We start from the raw sequence: 22191 nt of genomic DNA, 5'->3' as shown, positions 1-22191 counted from the left end.
AACAACTGGCTTGTTATAGGGTGAAAATGTATTTATTCATGCTCATGAAATTTAGCAGATGTCACTTGAAATAAGTTTTCAATGAATGTTTTCTATTAAATAAAAAACAGAACACCATGCATCTCTCCTTAAACAACAGAGTCTCACGTCAATGGGATAAACAGCTTAATCAGATAAATGTTTGTTTTATTTCTTTACAGTAATGGTCTTTCACCCATAACACATTATTTTCCAGCTAAAATAAAATCTTGTCGTATGTTTGGCATACATGAAGTATTACGTAAAGGCCAAATGAGTTTCTGAAGGTAAAGCTTTGATCAGCCCAAGATTTAGTAGGTCTGCACCTCCTGTGGCACCACTTCCAAGAGAATCTGAAGCTTCTTAGTAAGGGTGTCTGTAAAATAATAAAACCAACATGTCAATCTTATCATCAACTGAAGTGAAAAGTAATTCCTCCACAGAGTACTGCTTCTCTGTCTTCCATTCTGAAATGAGTTGATTGTCATGTCTGATTAGGAACTGCTTACAGTGAAAACTGTAAAAACAAAGACTTTTTCCTGTAAATATTTACATACAAGACTAATAGTTGTAATATGAACAATTCTGAATACACTTTTTGTTTAAATAGAAAAGTTATGGACAATACTTTACATTATGTGTTTCTTATTACATCATTTATAGTACGAGGGACGTTCAAAAAGTTTCAGCAGTTTTTTTAACTCCTTTACTAAGAATTTTCTACATAGTCACTTTTCTTTGCAATGCAATTTTCTGAGTGTCGTACCAACTTTTTAATGCCCAATTACTACTCCTCCCTCCTTAACCGTTTTCAATGAAAATACGAAAATGTGGAAACTTTTTCAACGTCTCTAGTTATAATTACTGTAAGAGGAAGTAGCAGAACTTTTCTGGATGGAGCAAAACATCTCTTGTAATGTCTATAAAGTGTATTTTTTAAAGACACTGTTTTCCTTTTCTTTTAAAACAGCTTATTATGTCACTTGGCTACTACAAAATGTGCCTTATCTGTTAATACTTTTGTAAATGATTAAGAATTACCTGAATATTCTGATAATTACTTAGCTAGAGAGTGTAAAAAGTTCTTTAGCATTGTATGTCTACAATTTTAGAAATGCAACTGTGGGATTTTTTGGTTGTGAGAGCAAAGGAAATATATCTGGCAAAAAGTGCAATTTATGGTAGCACAAGACCAGTCCTTTTAAGCCCTGTTTCTAAGTTACCTAAACATGCTGCGTTTTAGCCTATTGTTCGTAGCATGTGATTTCTGGGAGGACTTTTCAGAGACAGGACACATTTTTATTTATAAATGGCAAACGTCTTAGAGACAGGAGGAGTACATCACCACTACATTAGCTTAATAAGGTCAGTAAAAGGCTGATTAGAGAGAATATAGTACGATGAGAGAAATCAACACAAGAATGCTCTGACTTATGGCTGACACGTAAACAACATAAAAAATGAGTCACTTGGAAAAACTGAACAATTATCACAACCATGTTGTATGGTGTGCATTGAAATACTTTATTTTGTTTTTTTAAATGAAATTAGCAATTTGAATAATGCTTAAAGATTCAAATTTATTAAAGCCTCCTCAGCTGCTTGCATGTTTGCTCTATTTTATTGCTGGGGTCTGGGAACCAAATTATTTCTCATCTGGCTCTGAGGGAGAGAGAACACTTCCAATAAGAAGAAAATGGTGGCAGTCAAACCAGGGTGAAATCCAAAGGAGCTGCTGACAGAAGCTAGTGGACCGTAGTCCTTGGCGCAAGTGCATTGTAACTGTGAACTGTATATCCTTAAAGGTTGATAAAGCAAATGAGAGAAATGATGGAGGAGTTACATTCATCTGTGGGTCCACATTAAAAAGAACAGGTGCACTAGAAAGAGAAGTTTGTGTTTTATTGAGTGGTGGCCCCAAAATAATTTACATGATAAGACAATTCATAGCAATTAACTGCTTAATTATTTTGTGCACCACAAGATATGTACAAACTAAGTAATGTGTACATATACTGGTGCTATAGTTATGTGATAAGTACAATGGAATAAAGGCCAGTTACACTGAGGACCTTAAGGGGGAAATTACTGTGTTATTAAACTGTTAGTACACCATAGTAAGAGATCCTTAATTTAAAATATTGCCTAAAGAAGTTGCTCTTGATGAAAATATTTTACTAAAGCAACCCAGTTTATGCATTTTAAAAGCATGTAAAACATTCCATACTGAGCACCAATATCATATTTTAGGGTTTAACATGCTTTTAAAAATATGTCTTCAATAGTCTTGCGTCATTTATCTGCATGTTAGTATGGAACATACAATAAGGTAATTTTAACAAACACTAAAAATTTACCGTTCAACAAGCTTCTTGCTACTGTAGGCCTCTCACACCCCAACAATGGACTTTGTGACTCATTGCTGTCTATAAATCAGCATCAAAGAATCGAGTCTCATAACAACAAATTGGCACACATTTTCTTTTGCAGTCAGTTATGCTGCTTATACACATACTGTGCACTCATCTGTTTGACTTGTGCTGATGTGACTCAAACTCCCATAATGCAAAGTGCTTGCATTGTTTACACTACTAACTTGAATCTCAAACTTTATTTTCCTATCACTCATTATCAGTTTAGTCTGAGATATATATATATATATATAATATTTATATATATAGAGTATATATAGTATGAATTATATTATAACAAGTAAGCCCACGATTCTCTAGAGAATCATAAATCCAAGAATGGCAATCAGTTTCTGTTCCGTCCGATATTTGGATGGATAACATATCATGGAGGGTGGGTGCGTCTGGGGAAATGTCATTTAATTAAACAAGCATATCTGTACTAAAGCGGTTTCATTTTGTGGAGACGTGAGTCCGTTGCCTTTGATCCGTTATGTGATCTATATTACTGGCACAGTGGATCAGAGCAAGTGTAGTGTACAGGTTGTGTTGTTTGGGCGCCACCTACTGTCTCTGGTAAGCAGCTGCGTTAGACTCTGGGGCGTGCGCCACGGCGCAGTACGTATGCGCCTCCGTGGGAAGCTGCTGCGTGATGAAATATCATGGAGGGTGGGTGCGTCCTGGGACAGTTCATTTCAACGCGCTTCTGTTATTGTTTTTCTTCATGCAGTCTCGTTTTTGTTTTTTTATGACTGTGTCGTTGTATATGCGGTGGTGTGGGCGGTCGCGTCTGGGCGGCTGTACAACCTGGCGTGCACGCTTTACCTCAGGTTTAGTTCACAGGTCGTAGGTATGGTAAAGTTTCCATTTAATTCAATAACCCTATTTGAACTAAAGCGGTTTCTTTGTGTGGGCGCCTTCGTTCATTGTTTTTATCCATACGGGCTCGTTTACAGGTCGTAGCCATACGGGCTCGTGTTTGTATTACTAATCGTTGAGCTCTCTCCATTTGGATACGTGCCTCCTTTGCCTGTGCTGTGTCAAAAGTGCGTTGTGGGCGCGCTCGTTCATTGTGTTTATCCATACGGTCTCGTTTTGTATTTGCATTAGTTGAGCTCTTTCATTGTGGAACCGTGATGTCTTTGTTTCTGGTGTGTGTGAAGCACGTTGTGGGAGCCTCCTGGCACAGTGGAGTAGAGCAAGTGTAGTTTGCAGGTTGTGTTGTTTGGGCGCCACCTACTGACTCTGGGAAGCCGCTGCGTTTGACTCTGGGACGCCGCACCGCAGTGTGCATGCGCTTTGGTGCGTCTTGTGAAAATTTTAATTTGACATTATTACATTATCATTTATTGCTTGTTTACATGTTATGCTTATTGATCTGTGTTTGCTGCCTTACATGTTTGTAACATGTCCTATATGATTCAATGTTTTATGCACATGTTGGACTGTAATGCCCATGAGTATAATGAAAATAAATGTAATTTAACAAAAAGAACTAAGATTTTGAATATATATAAAAATGACTAAATGATCGTCAGAATCAGAATTCACTTTATTGGCCAGGTACACTAATGTGGAATTTCCCTTCATAGTATTGGTGCAACATACAAGGACAACACAGAATACAAAACATAAATATAAAAAGATAAAATAAAAAAGTCACAGAATTTGATGTAGTATATAAGGGCAATACAAAGTCAAATGTCAAGATAGTATAGTGTGCAGGTATACATAGATGCTAAGTGGAAGCTCAGAGCATCTGAGATTGCGTCTAAGGGGATGAATGAATAACAGAATGGTATCTAATTTTAACAGGTACAATCCTGTCCAAAATATCAGTTCAGTGCTCATTAAAAGATTGTACTGTTGACTCCACATTATCATCATTGCCATCACACCATCTGGATTGGGACCCGAGTGCAGCGGGTGACACCTCAGCACCACACTAGAACAGTGTGAGGTTTTTTTTTTTTTTACTGTGGCTGGAGTGTCAATCCTGCCACCAACCCCCAAGTTTTCCCTGCAAGATGGAGGATCTGCTTGTAGGCCTGGATGCAGATTAACATTATACCTATCCATCCATCCATTTTCCAACCTGTTGAATCCAAACACAGGGTCACAGGGGTCTGCTGGAGGACAAAGAAATTGCAGGTTAAAGGGCTTGCTCAAGGGCCTAGCAGAGTAGAGTTACTTCACAGGATTTTGAACCTTCCGATTGTCAGCACATATCCCTAGCCTCAGAGCCACCACTCTGCCCTCAGACTAAAAAATGAATCAAAAAATATACACTTATGGTCACTGAAGTTTACATCACATACAGTAATGATATTGAGAATTACACCATGTGAAAAAAGTCCTATACTATGGGTAGGGTCTGAGACATGTTGAATAAAAGACTCAGTGAAGTTCATGAATTCCAAAGACATGCTACTTGAAGTATCATCAACACGAATATTAAAATCACCAATAATTATAACTTGTCAGCATAATAATGGAGGATGAAAAACCTTGGAATTCCACAAGAAAAAGGTCAGCAACTCCGTGTGGTCGATAAATTAGTATACAGTACAATGGATTTGCACATCCAACTTTAAGAACCTGTAGTTCAAAAGACATACGTGAAGTAGTGCTTACAGAATGACATAGAAACGACTTCTTGAAAACCGGAGCGATACCACCACCATGACAAGAGAGCCATGGTGTACTAATGAATGAACAATCCTCATGACACAGCTCTATCAGGTGTGTAGGCTCCAGGTCCCTCTGTCAAGTCTCTGGTAAAAACATAAAATCCAGCCCATGACTACAGAAAAAATAATTTAAAGTAAAAGACCCGAAGTTCCTTTCATGGTAATCCCCACTTATTTCGGCTCTTGGCTGGGAGCTGGCATGCAGAACAACAGGAGCTTCAGGCAGTACAGGTCTCAGGTAAACTGGCATGGACCAGCAAACCTCAGTGCTCATAGATCACTCCCACAGTGCAGCAATCCTGCGACATATAGCAGGGAGAAAACAAAGATCCCCACCGGGACACCCCCCCCCCATAGAGGCCAAAAACGTGCATGCACACCTACTCTTTTAATCCTAGTCTACACCAGAGTTTTCTATCTCAGAATAAACCCTGTTGACTACTTACGATAAACTCGGATGAAGCATATAGGTAGTCTCTGCTTCTGCACCACAAGAAAATAAATCGGGACACCGGTCAGCACAAGAGCAAAACTGGCGCCTGTGTTGAATGGATCAGAATAGAGGGACATCCCCACAACGAAAAAACATACACCTGTGAAAACAGCAGGGACGAATAGATGCACCTGTGCAAGAACAGAGAGAGAGAGATTAGTAGTGTCCTGAACAAATACTACAGTTCATTTACATTTCAGCTGAACTATCAATGAATCAATCTTATGCTTTACTAGCTAGTTTGTATAATACAAATGAACCACTTTTAATCTTAATAATTTACCTATGAAAATAAATGTGACTGCGGCAGTGAGTGCTAGTTTGGGATTTACTCTGGGAGCTCCAAAAGACACATATGGTAAGTCAACTGGTACAATATAAGTCAGTGTGTGTGAGTTGGCACCTGTAAAGGACTGATGCTTCATTCAGGGTTCCTTCCTATACTGAACTATTTTGTGTTAAAATAGGTATTGGCTATCATGGCATTTAAATTAATAGAAAATGATTGGATAGAAAATAAATGTGAATAACAAAATTGTTCTTAAAAAGTTTAACTGTTTCTTGTTTATTTCTTTTTCAAACTCTGCGTGAGTTTGCATGAGTCTGCCCTTGGAGGACCTTGTCTACTGATGGTTCCTGCCTTCTGCCTGGTGATGTCTTGTCAAACTCCGGCCCTCCAAGACCCTAAATTGATTTAAGAGTGTTTGTTTAAGAGTGTTATCTTATATAATTTGTGCCATGATGTACCAAGTAAGAAGTTGAAATAGTATTTCATTACTTTGCCAAATGCCGTTTAAATATTGTATTATTAATTTGGATACACTTGAAATCTATTTTCTTTCTCTTCCATCACGTCAAGTAGTAAAGTGCAAGTTTCAGAAAAGCATTCAAATTAAGCTGTATTTTGGATCTTTATCCAGTCCAATTCTAGGAAGAGGATACCGTCACTTTTTCTGTAATGTTTTGACATTTTAAACAGAAGGAAGTTATGTCATGTCATGTCAATTACTTAATAATTAGTTGACAGACTGGCATTATGCAAAGGGTTAATTCCTGCCTTGTTGCAGCGTTGAGGGGACAAGCTGAAGCTCACAGCCAAACTATTTTGATAAAGCAAATTAAAAAAAATCATAAATAGATATTTATATTCATAATATATACAGCATGGCCTTGTAGGCATTTAACAGCGTCACCAAATGCCGTTGAGACAGAAAGACACAGGACAGTTATCTTCAACAGCAATCCTCAATAACTTTACTTGATAAGACTGAATCTGATTAAAAAGAAAAAAACATCTTCATATCACAAATAATAAAATATTGAAATGAGTGAATTTTAACACATATTCAGCAGCCTTGGTGGATTTGGTTTTGGAAACAAGTAAATGTGTCCTGGCCTGCTCCTCATTAGAGCTGATAACAGGCTTGTCTCTCATAGTGGTGCTTTTTTAAGTCAAAATGTTATTGAAAATGGACTTAACATCTAAGTCAGATAAGTCAAGACCAGTTATTTTGAATTAAGCAAAATAATTTCAGGAAACAAAATAGAATATATTTAATCTCACATGGGATAATATGAGAGAAATTCCCTCAAAATAAGAAAATAATACTTGCTAAGATATCACTTTTTGCATTGGACTCTTCCACATGTTTCATTTTGTAAGTTTTCATCTAGTTTTTTTCTTGTTAAATTTTTTTTCTTGTTAAAAAATGTTTTTTGGGAAATGCATTTTGGCCCTATAAATGATGAGACGATTCCAAAGGTAACTTCGTCTTGAATGTTTGTAATATTAATTCAACTATATAATAATAGAAAATGTAATATAATAAAAATGAGTTAAAATTGTTTTACTTATTTAAATTGGTTTGCTTAAGAATAAAAAGTTTCATGCTATAAACATAAACAATAAAACACTAACCATCTATTTAAATAATAATTTTATCACCACAAGAGATCAGTTAGAGTATTTGCCAGATTATTGCACTATGTCTGCATATTGATAGATTACAATCAACCACAGTGCAAATGGTGAAAATAACATTTCTGACTATAATCAAAGAAATGTACTTGGCCTTAACCTTACTTTAGGGAAAAAGAGTATTCAAAATTAAATATATTCCTGTTCTGCTTGAAAAGTTCTAGGCAGAAGAAACAAAACTGTATACAGTAAATAATACAAACAATGATAAAATAATGTACAATAAAATAATAAGTTAACAAAATAATAAAAAGTACCTTAAAAGGCCGTGGGAGATCTGGATTCCGATATCGATGGACCATGAGGCCTATAGTATTCAGGCCCATAAAAAGCCATCGAGAAAAGCTGTAAAAATTTAGCAGTCCAAAGAGTTCACCGGCCAAGATCATGAACACCACCGTGGGGTACTGTGAGGACATGAGTAAGACCATTAATCCTAGATACAGCACATAGCTTATGACATAAAGCAGTGCATGAATAAGAAAATAGAATGTAATAGCAATTTTTGATGAGGTCATCAGGAAAAAAATTATTTTTGAATTAGAATTAAAATTAGTTTTGTAGCCACAAAGAAAGATATTAAGTCAGTGAAGCAAGGCTACTTTCAGTGAGATATTGCAATAATGAAAAAGGGGTATCTGTTGTAGGGAAAAAGCAGGCTGATTATACTGTATATTACATGTTCTGTAATTAGTGAGCAAATGAAGCCTTTGGTCAGTGGAAACGGCTCCCAACATTATAAGAACGTTATTGGTTACCATTAGAAGCACCACAGGTAGAGGAGTTTGCCTTCGAATGTGAATCATAGCAAAGAGAAGAGGCCAGTGTCCTTCTCTGGCGCCAGAAAACAGCATCCTGCATAAGCACATGAGTGAAAAGTAGAAATAAATGTATGAATAAAGTTTACAAGAAAAATGCATCATGAATTCTGAACAAAATTTTAAACCAAACTATAATTGTATGGTGGCCAAAACATCAGAAACAGTAGGGATAACTTAATTAAAATAAAATAAGATGGTCTTAATATTCATGGGATATTTCTGCTACATGTTGAAAAAACAAAATTCCAAAGTTTTTCTGGTGCCCCATCATCTTGAAGAATACAATTTTTATATATCTTTTTAGACAATGTTTGATTTGGCCTATTATAGAGAATAAACCAGTCTGAAGTCATGGACTCTGAAAGCCTTCAAACTCTGGAATTGTATGAAGTACTTCACAGAAGAAGAGATGAGAAACTGGCATCATCACTCACTACTTTAGCATTGTGTAGTCATATTAGCACTGCTAGGCAGACTGTTCATATGATTAAAAACATACGAAGTCAGTTAAGCCATTGAGTCTGTTATATATCAGCCAGCATTCTTGTGTATTTAATGCTTGATTGTTGTTTTTTTATTTTAAAATTATTATTTTTGATATCTTTATATAATTTCTCTTAGATTTGTCTATGATATAGTAATTTTATTCTATAAATATAAATGTATGCTCATTCTTCGTACTTTGTGGGTGGAGACACAAGAGGCAGGGTGATCCTGACATCACTTCTGCTGGTTCTCCTCCTGGCTTTATATTAAATCAGGAAAGAGAGAAGCATCAGCAGAACATGTTTTGGAGTTTGTTTGAGTAATGCATTTGTTATTTTTTTCCTTCTGGTGTTTGGATTTTGCTTCTGTTTTTGGATTGCTGTTACTGGATGATGTATTTGGACTTGATTGTTGTGAGTTTACTTTTTAGGCAAATTCTTCTGCCCTTTTCTGCCCTAGTATTTTTGCTTAATATTCTATTTTTGTTAACACATCTTTATTTATGAAGATTATTGTGAAACCTTGCCTCAATATAAGTCAGATTTTGACATTTTTTTCTGTCCATTGTGAGAAAGTTTGATAAATTGTGAGATTTTCACGTATATATTTTAAGAATTTTTTTTAGATAGCTCCCAATATCTGGGGCCTGTTCTGGTTGAGCAGGTAGTATTTAGAGGCTGGCTAATTTTAGGTGAGTCTCTTCTGTTCAGGTCAAGGGAGGTCTTGGCTGGCTTTATGGGTCTTTTACAGACCCCATATGTGTATTTGCCATATTGATGACTCAAATTCACAACCGAGTTAATCAAGCTTGGTTGGTTTCCTAATGGCTAATTGCTAAGTTGCCCCAGTATATGCCCAGCTTTTTTTTAAAAAACTTAAACAGTTCTGAAACCATTTAATTTCATTTTACAGTCATGGGAAGGTGGAAGTCTTGACTACATCAGTTACAAGTTGGGAATCCAATCTTGGATAGAGCACCTTTCCATCATAGGGCTCACTTATAAAGACCCTAACAGGAACCCAGTTTTTAATCTGTAATTAACTTAACATGCATATCTTGTGGATGCAAACAGACCTGGGACAGAATATTCACATTCCATATTCACATTGACTGGGCATGGAATTCAAACTTATGATGCTGGATTCATTAAATGAAACAAAAGCTTTAAAGTCAATATGACTATTTTCTATATCTGTTTGAGTTTGAACCATCTAGATAAAAATTATGGACCACTAGGTTATAGGTAATCACTGGTAATCACTGTAATTGCTTGTTTCTTTTTTTTTATTTTTATTGTAATCATTCCGTACAAATACATCAATTTATAACCAAACAAAACTGAAGACAAATCAAACCCCACCCCTGAGAAGGAGAGCTTAGCCAAAGGAGAATTGCTGAGGGCTTTGTAATAAAACAACAATAAGCAAAATAAAGGGAGACATAAATATATATGTAAATAAGAGATAAAGAAGGGAATTAAATGCGGTAATAGTTATTTCTCTTATTCTAAAATAATATTGATCAGATCCTGCCAGGTTTTGAAAAAATTTTGTACAGATCCTCTAACTGAGAATTTGATTTTTTCTAGTTTCAAATAATATAAAACATCGTTTTCCCACTGACTTATCAGAGGAGAATTAGGATTCTTCCAATTTAACAAAATAAGTCTGCATGCCAAGAGTGTAGTGAATGCAATCACCGTTTGCTTGTCCTTCTCCACTTCAAGTCCATCTGGAAGAACACCAAACACAGCTGTTAGTGGGTTAGGAGGGATTGTGACCCCCAAGGCCATCTGAAAGGCACTTAAAAATTTTTGTCCAAAATGATGTTAGTTTGGTGCAGGCACAGAACATGTGACCCAGTGAGGCAGGAGCTTGGTTGCAGCGTTCGCAGGTTGGATCTTGCCCTGGAAACATTTTGGACAGTTTTAAGCGAGACAGATGAGCTCGATATATAATTTTTAGTTGAATAATTCTATGCTTTGTACATATGGAGCTTCAGTGAATTCTCTGCTTTGCTACCTTCCACTCCTTTTCTGATATATTGATTAAGAGATGTTCTTCCCAATGTCCTCTTGAATCTTTGAAAGGTAGGGACTCCAATAGGATTTTATATAATGCGGAAATGGTGTTTAATTCCTCGAAATTGAGCAATATTTTTTCCAGCATTGTGGAGAGTGCGAGGTGGGGGAAATTGGGCAAATGAAGGTGACTATGTAGAAAAGTGATGTAATTTGTTTTTCAAATTCTTAATAAACAGAGTTAAAAGTGCGGAAACTTTTTGAACGTCCCTCATTTTCATTATATTTACATGTACTGCATGTTTCATGACATTTTCTGTTTTGAAATTAAATTTAGTGAAAAAAAATATGTAGGAATCCGTGTCTGTGCACTAAATTTAGAGTAAACTGTACTTACAAATTCTTATCATGGAACTAGATAAACACAAATGTTTGCTAAAAGCTAAAATTAACAGAAAAACAGCTGCCTAAGGAAGGTGACATTAAACGAGATACTGAATATATTTTGACTAAAAGATTTTAACGGTGACAGATTATCTGGTTACACATATGGCAATTAGGTGAATACCAAGGCAGAAGTATGGTGGAGAGAAGATGTATGCTCACCAGGGCCGGATTTATATGAAAAGAGGCCCTAGGCTATTCCACTTATGAGGCCCTGTCACCTTCCATTTTTAAGTTTGTATATTACATGAGAGATAATAAAATTTTGCTAACAATTTGAATGTAGGCCCCTCTTGATCTTGAGGCCCTAGGCTGAAGCCTAGTTAGCCTATAGGAAAATCCGGCCCTGATGCTCACTTTTCTCTATAAGACTAAAACTGTTTCACTGCAATTTTTCTCTTAAACAACCAGCACATTTATGGACCACTAAAGTCAAATTTGTAGAAGTCTGCACTTATCTTTAATATAAAATCCAATTATCTTTTTCATAACCCTGTTAATACTATTCAGAGCCATAGTCTTAAATTGAATATTATGAAATTATTTTTACCCCTTTGAGCCTCTAAAATGTTTGGTTTTATAGAACTATTTTGCAAATACTCTTCAGCTGTTCTTTATAAGCAAAATTATTCTTAGCTCTTCTGTATTAGCTGTGCCATTTCATAAAAGCTACCTTAGATTTAAACATCAAACTGGCATCCTTAACCTCCTTAGCATTACATTTTTTCTCAAAAGACATGTAAAAAGTGCCTCATTTTCTGGCTTGAAAAATTACATATTTATTAAATCTGATCTTTCTACAGTAAAACATGCAAAACACCAAAAGTACAAAGTCAGAAGTCTAAAAAGTATAAGGATATAAATATTAATAATGAATAATAATAAAAATACTAATACCGAATACATTATCAAAATGAAATACACAGTCTAATGTCACAGTCGGGACAATAGTAACGTGATTCCTTGCGGATTATCTTTCCAGACTGATCAGCTTTTGAATAGCACCACTGCACATTTGCAATTAACACAAGCATCACTTTCAGATTCATCAGAATCACTTTCGATTTCACTGTCCATTTCAGTTTCACTACCTGAAGACAGATTCACTTTGTCATCACTGCTCGTTTCACTGTCAAGAGTGTGCAACACCTGGGCTGCTGAAAAACATTTCTTACGAGACGCCATTATGAGGTTAGGAAAAGACATGTCTGCACCATTGCCTGGGTAATACTATATAATTTCCCGTCTATACAGTTGCTCGAGAGACACTCGGGACTAATGCTTGTAACACTGTTTTTTACAGCCCGAGTTACACTTGGTTCTAATGCTAAGGAGGTTAAATTAAACTCCTTCCCACCTAGTAAAAATGGTTTGAAAACTAATATTTTTACCTGGGTGTAGTAAAGCAGCCTCCCATTATACTTCCCATACAGGACACAGCAACAAGAATTGGAATGACAGAGGAGAACCCATGGAGTGTTCTGTCAGCAAAGGTCTGAAAAAGATTACAAAATGAAAAAACTAAAGCAATGGAAATTTGCTAAATACTATGGTGCAAGTGTTCCATATCTCTAGTGCCCGTGATTCAAAACCAGTCTGTGTGAAGTTTGCATGCTCTCCTAATGTTAGAGTGGGTTCTTCTGCTGGCACTCCATTTTTCCTCAGACATTTCAGTGAGATAAATTTTAGGTTGTTATAAATTCAGCCAGTTTGTGACCTCTGAAAACCTGGCATAGTAAGGGTTGATTTCTGTCTTTAATCCAGTGTTGCCAGCATAAGCAGAGACCACACTGTGACCTTGAACTGGACAAGAAATGTGCAGAAAATGGGTGGATGGATAGTTTTAATTGTAAAAAAAGATACATATTTGACTACGGCAGCATTAATAGCCACTAGATCTCAATGTCAACAGTGAAACAGAGGAGATCATTCAGTTTATTGTAATCACTTGTTTTCCTCATACCTCTCAGTTCCAATCACCTACCAATCATCCTGCCATCTTTCAAAACTGGCCAGTTGCCCTTATTTATGACTGCCTGCCTCTGTATTCTCTTTTTTTCATTGTTTGATTTAATTTCTCAATACAGGATATTCTGGCACAACTCTGAAATGTACAAATCTGTCACAAATCTAAGGAACAAATTATCATCTGCATCATTTAAAAGAGTTTACACAAATATGTAATAATCCATAAATTGGTATTTTGATGAATAAAGAAAACTGTAATAGACACAAGTCAACCATCCTAACTTGAAGACATCCTCTAGGATGAAGAAATGCTATTGACTGGGCTATTTGTGTATTGGACTATTTGTGCACAATGCAAATTAATATAATACCTTCTGATCTAATTTACTCCATTTTCTGACTTTTTGTTGTTTTACTCTATTGTAATGTACATTAAACCTTACTTCTCACATTCTCCACTTGAAGGATAATTGGGTAAAATTAATATTAAACCTGAAATTAAAATAAAAGTTGTAAAGACACTCTTATAGAAGCACTGAATTGAAATGTGCATTGTTTCTGATTTACAATGAATCACCAGTACAAATGACTTGTGAAGAATGGAAACTTAGTCATAAAGAAAGGTGAACTTCTGACAAATTCATCTGACCACTTATGATCTCAACCTCTGTTCCTTCTGCCACAGTAACATGATAACATCTGTTGTCTGAAACACCCAAATTTTGAAATGCCATGAGAAAAACATGGTTTATGGAAATTATATGTAAATGGAAAAAACTGATCATATTTTATGTATACTCTGCATTGTGGCTGCTAGAGGGCATATCAGAACCCTAAATCTGAGGCACAACTGTGAATACTCGATCTTAGATTTAAAAAAAAGTTGTTTTATTACCACAGAAATACCTTTTCACAATTATCAGCATTTCTCTCTCCTCCACTCTTCCCAGGCAATCATTAAACTCCTCCTATCCTGACTCCAACTCACTTGGGGCCTGATGCATAACGCTGTGCGTAGAATTTACACCAAAACATGGCATAAGGACAAAAACGGAAATGTACAAAAAAATCCAGATGCATAAATCTGTGTGAACGCCAACTTCCACGTTCTTCCGCTACATAAATCCCGGTCCGAGTGAAAAGTAACGCACGTGCACGTGCCTGATGTCCCACCCAAACTCTTCCCAGAATTATGCCTCTTTGAATATGCAAATCAATATAAATAGCCCTTAAGCTCAGCATTCTGTGAAAAGGCAATGGCAAAAGCACGGGGGAAAACAGAAGAATTTCAGCGGGTACCAAGTGGAAGTAAAGAAAAACGTATTATTTGTTGGTTTAAACAGTGGCATGAACAACAAAATGAAGTTGATCGAGTGACATAGGGTGTCGGAGAAACTCGAAAGCTCAAGTTCATAAAGTCGCACAGTGCCCGAAATAAAAAATAAGTCAGATATCAAAGTCGCCGTGAAAAGGTGAGTCGTAGCCCACCGTCTGAGTGCCATATGAAAGCTTATTAGGGTACAGAGAAAAGAAAAAAAAATAAATAGGGACACGGTGAGAAAAAAGCTCAAAATGTCACCTTTAATCTTTTGAGATTTCCACTTTAATTATATAGTTTATTTTGTCATTAAAGTAGAACATCATAAACTTCATCTTTAAATCGTTTAATTTACTAGTTTCTCAAATGCCATCGTAACTAAAGTAGCACATTAAATGCTTTGTTTTTTATGTGTTCTTCTATGTGATCTATGTGTGTGAATCACTATGTGCTTCTTAAACGGGCTTTCTCTTCCTCTGACTGGACACAGAATCCATTACATTCGTGATATTACAGCTCTCTGAATAATTAAAATACTGAGATGTATACTTGATATCATTTTCATGATGATAGGAGTTAAAGCATGTTATTAAACATGGGAACACAGTGGCACAGTGATTGTTCCTGCCTCACGCAAGATGCTTGCTGTGCCATGTGCGACCTTCAATGAAATCATTTATTGCAGCAGTACTGTCTCTTTCAAACATACATCCCCCAATTCCCGTCCTTACTTTTCTTTCTCCAAATACCCAATCGCCACACAATCAGCTCTTTAAAAGATGTTAAGCCATCTGTAAGCTGAGAATGCAGATTCTTCAAAACTTTTAAGGAACATTGAAAAATCTTCGTAGTAAATGTTTAATTATTCTATCCATCTATCCTTCCAATGAAGTTAAAGTTTTATCTGTATAATATAATGAACATATTTTGGTGCACTTCATCTTAAAAATGATATCATCATCATATGTAAATACGTGCTTTATAAAGTAGCTCAGGTTGTGCAATATTATAACTGTGTCGCAAGTTTACAGTGAGGTAATTGTACTAATAAGTACAAATAGTTCTACAAGGAGCACTTGATGGACTGGTTGATTGTGTTTATAGTTCTTGGGATGAAACTGTTTCTGAACCACGAGGTCAGTACAGGAAAGGCTCTGAAGCGTTTGCCGTATGAGAGCAGTTCAAATAGGCAGCATGGCTGAGGCAGTGTGTGCTTGATGCTGTATACCAATAATTCTCTTTCCGATCAGCTGCTGTAGATCTGTGATTCCACACTCAGATAAAGTGATATAAATACTCCGAGTGGTACAGTGAGAGTAATATGGAAAAAGATGATCCGCTGTGGCAACCCCTAACGGGAGCAGCTGAAAGAAGAAGAAGAAGGTGCAGTGAGAGTAACAACGCTAAAGCAGCTATGGTATTTGGAATAATTTGGCCATTCCATGGACCATTATATTGTTACAGGTTAATTACAATCAGATGCCTTAAACTAATAAACGATATGTGGTTAAGTTCAGTGCATGTGATAAAGCCCTATCAGGGATGTGGATCTAAAAAAGAAGGGGAAACCACACTGGAACAAAAGCACTGCTTTAACGCTGGGTGCCGCCAGTTTGCAAAACCGAGCAGAGAACTTGTGTACGCCAGGGTTTGAGCTACAGTGAAAATGTGTGTGGCTTTACGCCAAGTTTAGGTTTTATACATTGCGATTTGAGTGTGGAAACGGGCTTACGCAACATTTTTGTGCACGCGCACCGTTTATACACGAGGCCCCTGGTGACTGAGAAGTGCTCTTCTTTAATCCGGACCAGGCACAACAGCACTGTAGCCAGGAAGCAGTCTTTTAATCATGTGAAATCATATGTTCTGTTCTCTAGACTGTCAGCAGATCATTAGGTATGTAACTGGTTAAACAAATGCTGTTTATTTTCAAAACCATATGTAAATGAATCACTTTTGCATGCCATGAAAGAGTCATGTGATAACATAACAGTAGAGTCATGCCAGGTCCTTGTCATGCCAGAGTCATGCCACTTTTTTCCCAGGTGCGTTGCAAGAGAAATTTCTCTGGCCTGACAAGGATCAAAGATTAGACCAATAAAACATTACATTGTGCAGCAGAGAGTTATCTGAATGTTGTGTTTATACACTAACAAATAAAGAGATTTACAATTTGCTTTAACAGAGTGAGTAAAACTGTTCTGTATGAATTTGATTGTGTGTCTACTGTACATAAATCCTTCCTCTGGACTACATATTTTATAGCGTTACAGTTTATTTTATATGAGACTGCACAATAATATGTTTTCTTAGGGGAAATGTATTCCTGTGTTGGAATGAGTGGATAGTTTCTCTACTCATTGGTTACCATGTTTGTATATTTTTGATAAAAATTCACAAATATCATAAAGATATTAAGAGAAATGTAAGCATTACTACAATTTGCATTGAAGATGAAAGTTTTTGTAGCATGGGCATTGTGTTCTAATTGCTGTGTTAAGTGTTTTGAGATCATGTTAATATGTTCTATGAAAGCAATAGTCAGATAATTTATTTCTAACACTGATTTGTGTTTTACTTTAACTTACTACAAAAAGCATTGACCTTTACATGCTGCACATTTAAGCAGCTCAGGCAATGAGTTAGTATTTAAGAATAGTACAAAAAGTGCAGGTAAAAATAATAATAATGAACTATGTAAACTGTGCACCTCCTCTCTGTTGTGGCCGTGGGGGACCCTTTAACTGAGCTGTTGTACATTTAAACAAGCTAATGGACAACATCTCTCCTAACTTGTCTTAGACCCAATGACACAACTTCCTTTTATACTTCTCCTTCAATCACTTTTTGGTTCTGGCAAATATACTCCCTGCCACAGCACCTGGCACCCAGACTTGAGCTTTATATTGTGTTTGCTTACCATGGCTTCTTTGAACTTTGCCAGGCTTTTCTCTTTACGCTTCAGCTGGAGGCCTTAACTTGCATAAACAGGAAAGCTCCCTTTCTCTCTGTGATTACATTCTCAGAGCTGACCCGAAAAAAGGATGCGGCATGCATGTTAACTTAGCCTGCTTGCTATAGTAATATTATGGACAAATATAGACAAAAAAAAAAAACAGGACAGCTACAGTATTTTTCTTTTTTCTATTATGTTACCAAATATCAATCAAATTAGTCAAAGCATTTTTTAGATTATGGGATGTTTTCTATTAGAGAGGTTGTTTGTACTCCTAAATATTGAAATATCTAAATATCCTTTCTTAATGTATACATACTACCCTAGATGTACCATCCTGCCAAATTCAGTTTTTTAAGTAAATAGGAAATACTTTCTGTTGATGAGTGAGTGAATGAGTCAGTCAACTTTGCATTTTATATATTGTCATGCATGTGTGTTGGTGGATCTCCTCATGGACTCACGCAAAGTAGGTAATAGCCCACAGGGATGAGAGGGGGTGTTGTCGCTAACATTCTCTTCTCACTCTCTCCTTGTAGCACCAAGGAACCGCCCAGTGAGGGCACTTAGCACCACTCCTGCCGGTTCCCCAACCATAAAAACCACAACTGCCACAAAGGAGACGTCTTTTTGGCAAGTGTGACCTGCTGGATGGGGCTCCCTAGTTAACAGACCCTTTTTTTGTTTATGTGTAAGCTCGAGGGCAAGACACCCAACACCAGGAAGTGATTGTTTTTTGTTGAACTTTTTTGTTAAATTAAATGTGATGACCTTGGTAGTGCTCCACCTGTCATTCCTGCACCTGGGCACAATATATAGAATGACCAGAACATGGGAAAAAAGGACAAATGTACAATTCTGGAGCTAAAATTAAATTATTGAGAATATTTCTTAAACTATAAAAATGTATTCTAAAAAATTTGCTTATAGCCATTTGAAAATTAAAATATTATTTAATGTTTTAATATGCTTTCTACAAAGTGGATTTCTGTAAATTCTGAACTGTCATAACACCTTCATTTTTATGTATTGTTCAATATTTTTTTCAGTGTAGGATGATTTGCTTTCCATAGTAAAATATTTTACGCTTTGTCTTTAAATTACCAAATGAGTAATTTGTTTTTCTATTGGTTTGAAAACTTTTCAGGGATTCTGTTTCTGGTAAAGTTTATACTAAAGATACACATGATTTATAAACATTTGTATTTTAAAAGTTGGCAAGCAACACATCTACAAAGGAAATTTTAAGCCAATGACCTTGTAAAGCACCCAAGATCTCACAAATATAATCTACATAATACATCAAGACTCTTTTTGACAAACATCTGTGCCTGGTTTGGCTGGGGTGATTTAATTAGTTAAATGATTCTGATTAACAATAACATCCTGAAAAAGTCAACAAGGTGTTAGCAATTACGACATCTTTAATGACTGGATCATACTGTATGCATAGTAAATATATGGGTATATTATTTTAGTATCACCCATTTGCTGCTCACAGATTAACATCTGGAAATTAAATTCCAACATGAGGATGTCTGAAAATGGTGTGAAGGCATCTGAAGCAGATAAACATAAATCTGCTGAACATATGGTAGATGTGAGGCATTAGGTTAATTGAATTTTGCAACTGTACATTGGCCATTAGGACTGCAAGTAAGAGGTTTTGAGAGCATGTGTGGTTAACTTCTAAACCACAGGCAGCAATGTCAGAAGGTATAATAAGAAAAGTGTGGCCTTGTGATATGGCTAATGCAATTTATCAGTCACAAAAAACAATGGGAAATATTCAGACTACTATTGAAATCAACTAGGACCTATGCGTTGCAAATTTACCATTCTAAAGATATGGTTATGTTGGAGTAGCATTTCAAAGAGCAACATGCTGTGAGACTTATAAAAACTCTCAAAGATCAGGCCAGGGTTCCACTTAGCCTGCCTGGAAAAAACTTCACCCAAGGCAGTTATTGGGTTACAGCAGGTAAGGATTAAATATCTGAACTTTACTTTTTATTTATTTTCATCTTCCTTCATGCAAATGTTTAACCTTTGGGGAAGTTTAATGTAGTCATGTAGTAAGGTTATTTCATAAATGTATCCATCCACCCCATTAACTGGCCATGCCTCATTTAAGTTCTGGGCTGGGGACGTTAGAGTTCATTCTCGCTGCACTGTGTGGAAAACAGCATCTGACACTGTCCAAGGTGCCAGTCCTCCACAGAGCACTCTTATGAGCACACCCACACTCAGTTCTACCATGCTGATTTAGAATGACCAATTAATCTGGAATGTGAGAGGACCAGATGGCAAAAACCACACAAATACAAATACTGTTTGTTAGAGCCACGCAGTGGTCATGCTGGGGTTCACATCCTGTCTTTTAAGGTTGCGATGCAGCAGTGCTAATCACTATGCTCCCAGACAGACCTTTTAAAGTCATTCTAATATTTGTCTGTTTGTGTTTATTAAAAGGGAATTCACAAACCATGGCCACAGCATTGGATTCCAGAACATCTTGAGATGTCATCACAGTGTAATAAGAAATGTTCGCCAGAAGATAAGCAATTGTCACTGTTACCATGGATAATATGATGGACAAAGGGATGTTTCTAAAAAAAGACACACTTATTATCAGTACTTAGAGTGTAATGATTCACCAGCATAAGGACTCGGAAATGGTCTAAAACTCAGATCATGCACATAAACCATTTTGATTTTTTTAAAATCTAAAAGAATATTCTACCTAACAATCATATTTTATTTAAATGTTGCTAACCCAATATGCTTTATTGTGACAAATTTAAATGTCATGTTTTCATTCAGAAAGGAGGTAAGAAAGTTTATGATTCAACAGTTATAGTACATGACCAATGCAGGAAAACAGCATACAATATCAAAACGTCCATGAAAAAATCTCATGTTAAACTTATTGCTTAATCGACATACAAAGTCATCCACTTGTTTGCACACAGCATTCCAAAACGGGTGCAGTGTGAGTTGGGTGGTGGCCGAAGGCGGGGACCTTGGCGGTCCGATCCTCGGCTACAGAAACTGGCTCTTGGGACGTGGCATGTCACCTCTCTGAAGGGGAAGGAGCCTGAGCTAGTGTGCGAAGTTGAGAGGTTCCGGCTAGATATAGTCGGACTCACCTCGACGCACAGCTTGGACTCTGGAACCAATCTCCTTGAGAGGGGCTGGACTCTCTACCACTCTGGAGTTGCCCCTGGTGAGAGGCGCCGAGCAGGTGTGGGTATACTTATTGCCCCCCAACTTGGAGCCTGTACATTGGGGTTTACCCCGGTGGACGAGAGGGTAGCCTCCCTTCGCCTTCGGGTGGGGGGACGGGTCCTAACTGTTGTTTGTGCGTATGCACCGAACAGCAGTTCGGAGTACCCACCCTTTTTGGAGTCCCTGGAGGGGGTGCTAGAGGGCATACCTTCTGGGGACTCCCTCGTTCTGCTGGGAGACTTCAATGCTCACGTGGGCAATGACAGTGAGACCTGGAAGGGCGTGATTGGGAGGAATGGCCCCCCTGATCTGAACCCGAGCGGTGTTTTGTTATTGGACTTCTGTGCTCGTCACGGATTGTCCATAACGAACACCATGTTCAAGCATAGGGGTGTTCATATGTGCACTTGGCACCAGGACACCCTAGGCCTCAGTTCGATGATCGACTTTGTGGTCGTGTCGTCGGACTTGCGGCCACATGTCTTGGACACTCGGGTGAAGAGAGGGGCGGAGCTGTCAACTGATCACCACCTGGTGGTGAGTTGGCTTCGATGGTGGGGGAGGATGCCGGTCAGGCGTGGTAGGCCCAAACGTGTTGTGAGGGTCTGCTGGGAACGTCTGGCAGAGCCCCCTGTCAGAAGTAGCTTCAACTCCCACCTCCGGCAGAACTTCGACCACATCCCGAGGGAGGTGGGGGACATTGAGTCCGAATGGGCCATGTTCCGTGCCTCTATTGTTGAGGCAGCTGACCGGAGCTGTGGCCGTAAGGTGGTCGGTGCCTGTCGTGGCGGCAATCCCCGAACCCGCTGGTGGACACCGGCGGTGAAGGATGCCGTCAAGCTGAAGAAGGAGTCCTACAGGACCCTTTTGTCCTGTGGGACCCCGGAGGCAGCTGATAGGTACCGGCAGGCCAAGCGGAATGCGGCTTTGGTGGTTGCTGAGGCAAAAACTCGGGCGTGGGAGGAGTTTGGGGAGGCCATGGAGAATGACTTTCGGACGGCTTCGAGGAGATTCTGGTCCACCATCCGGCGTCTCAGGAAGGGGAAGCAGTGCAGTGTCAACACTGTATATGGTGGGGATGGTGCGCTGCTGACCTCGACTCGGGATGTTGTGGGTCGGTGGGGGGAATACTTCGAAGACCTCCTCAATCCCATTAACATGCCTTCCAATGAGGAAGCAGAGCCTGGGGACTCAGAGGTGGACTCCCCCATCTCTGGGACTGAGGTCACCGAGGTGGTCAAAAAACTCCTTGGTGACAGGGCCCCGGGGGTGGATGAGATACGCCCGGAGTTCCTCAAGGCTCTGGATGTTGTAGGACTGTCTTGGCTGACACGCCTCTGCAACATCGCATGGACATCA

At 37.8% G+C, this 22191-nt stretch overlaps 1 protein-coding gene across 1 annotated transcript in view; it reads right to left on the bottom strand.

Annotated features, from left to right (window-relative positions):
• Positions 1–307: 307 nt before the first annotated feature.
• The window catches only part of LOC114654852 (cystine/glutamate transporter-like), a 90367-nt gene continuing 68483 nt past the window's right edge, over positions 308–22191 (bottom strand). Inside the window, 6 exon segments of the mRNA XM_051923992.1 lie at positions 308–394; positions 5566–5743; positions 7848–7997; positions 8349–8445; positions 12754–12857; positions 20090–20213. Of these exon segments, the coding sequence (XP_051779952.1) occupies positions 330–394; positions 5566–5743; positions 7848–7997; positions 8349–8445; positions 12754–12857; positions 20090–20213 (718 nt within the window). The 3' untranslated portion in view covers positions 308–329.

This window comes from Erpetoichthys calabaricus, chromosome 1, assembly GCF_900747795.2.
Source record: "Erpetoichthys calabaricus chromosome 1, fErpCal1.3, whole genome shotgun sequence".
NCBI classification, from domain to species: domain Eukaryota; kingdom Metazoa; phylum Chordata; class Cladistia; order Polypteriformes; family Polypteridae; genus Erpetoichthys; species Erpetoichthys calabaricus.
This window is presented reverse-complemented; position numbering and strand designations above follow the sequence as displayed.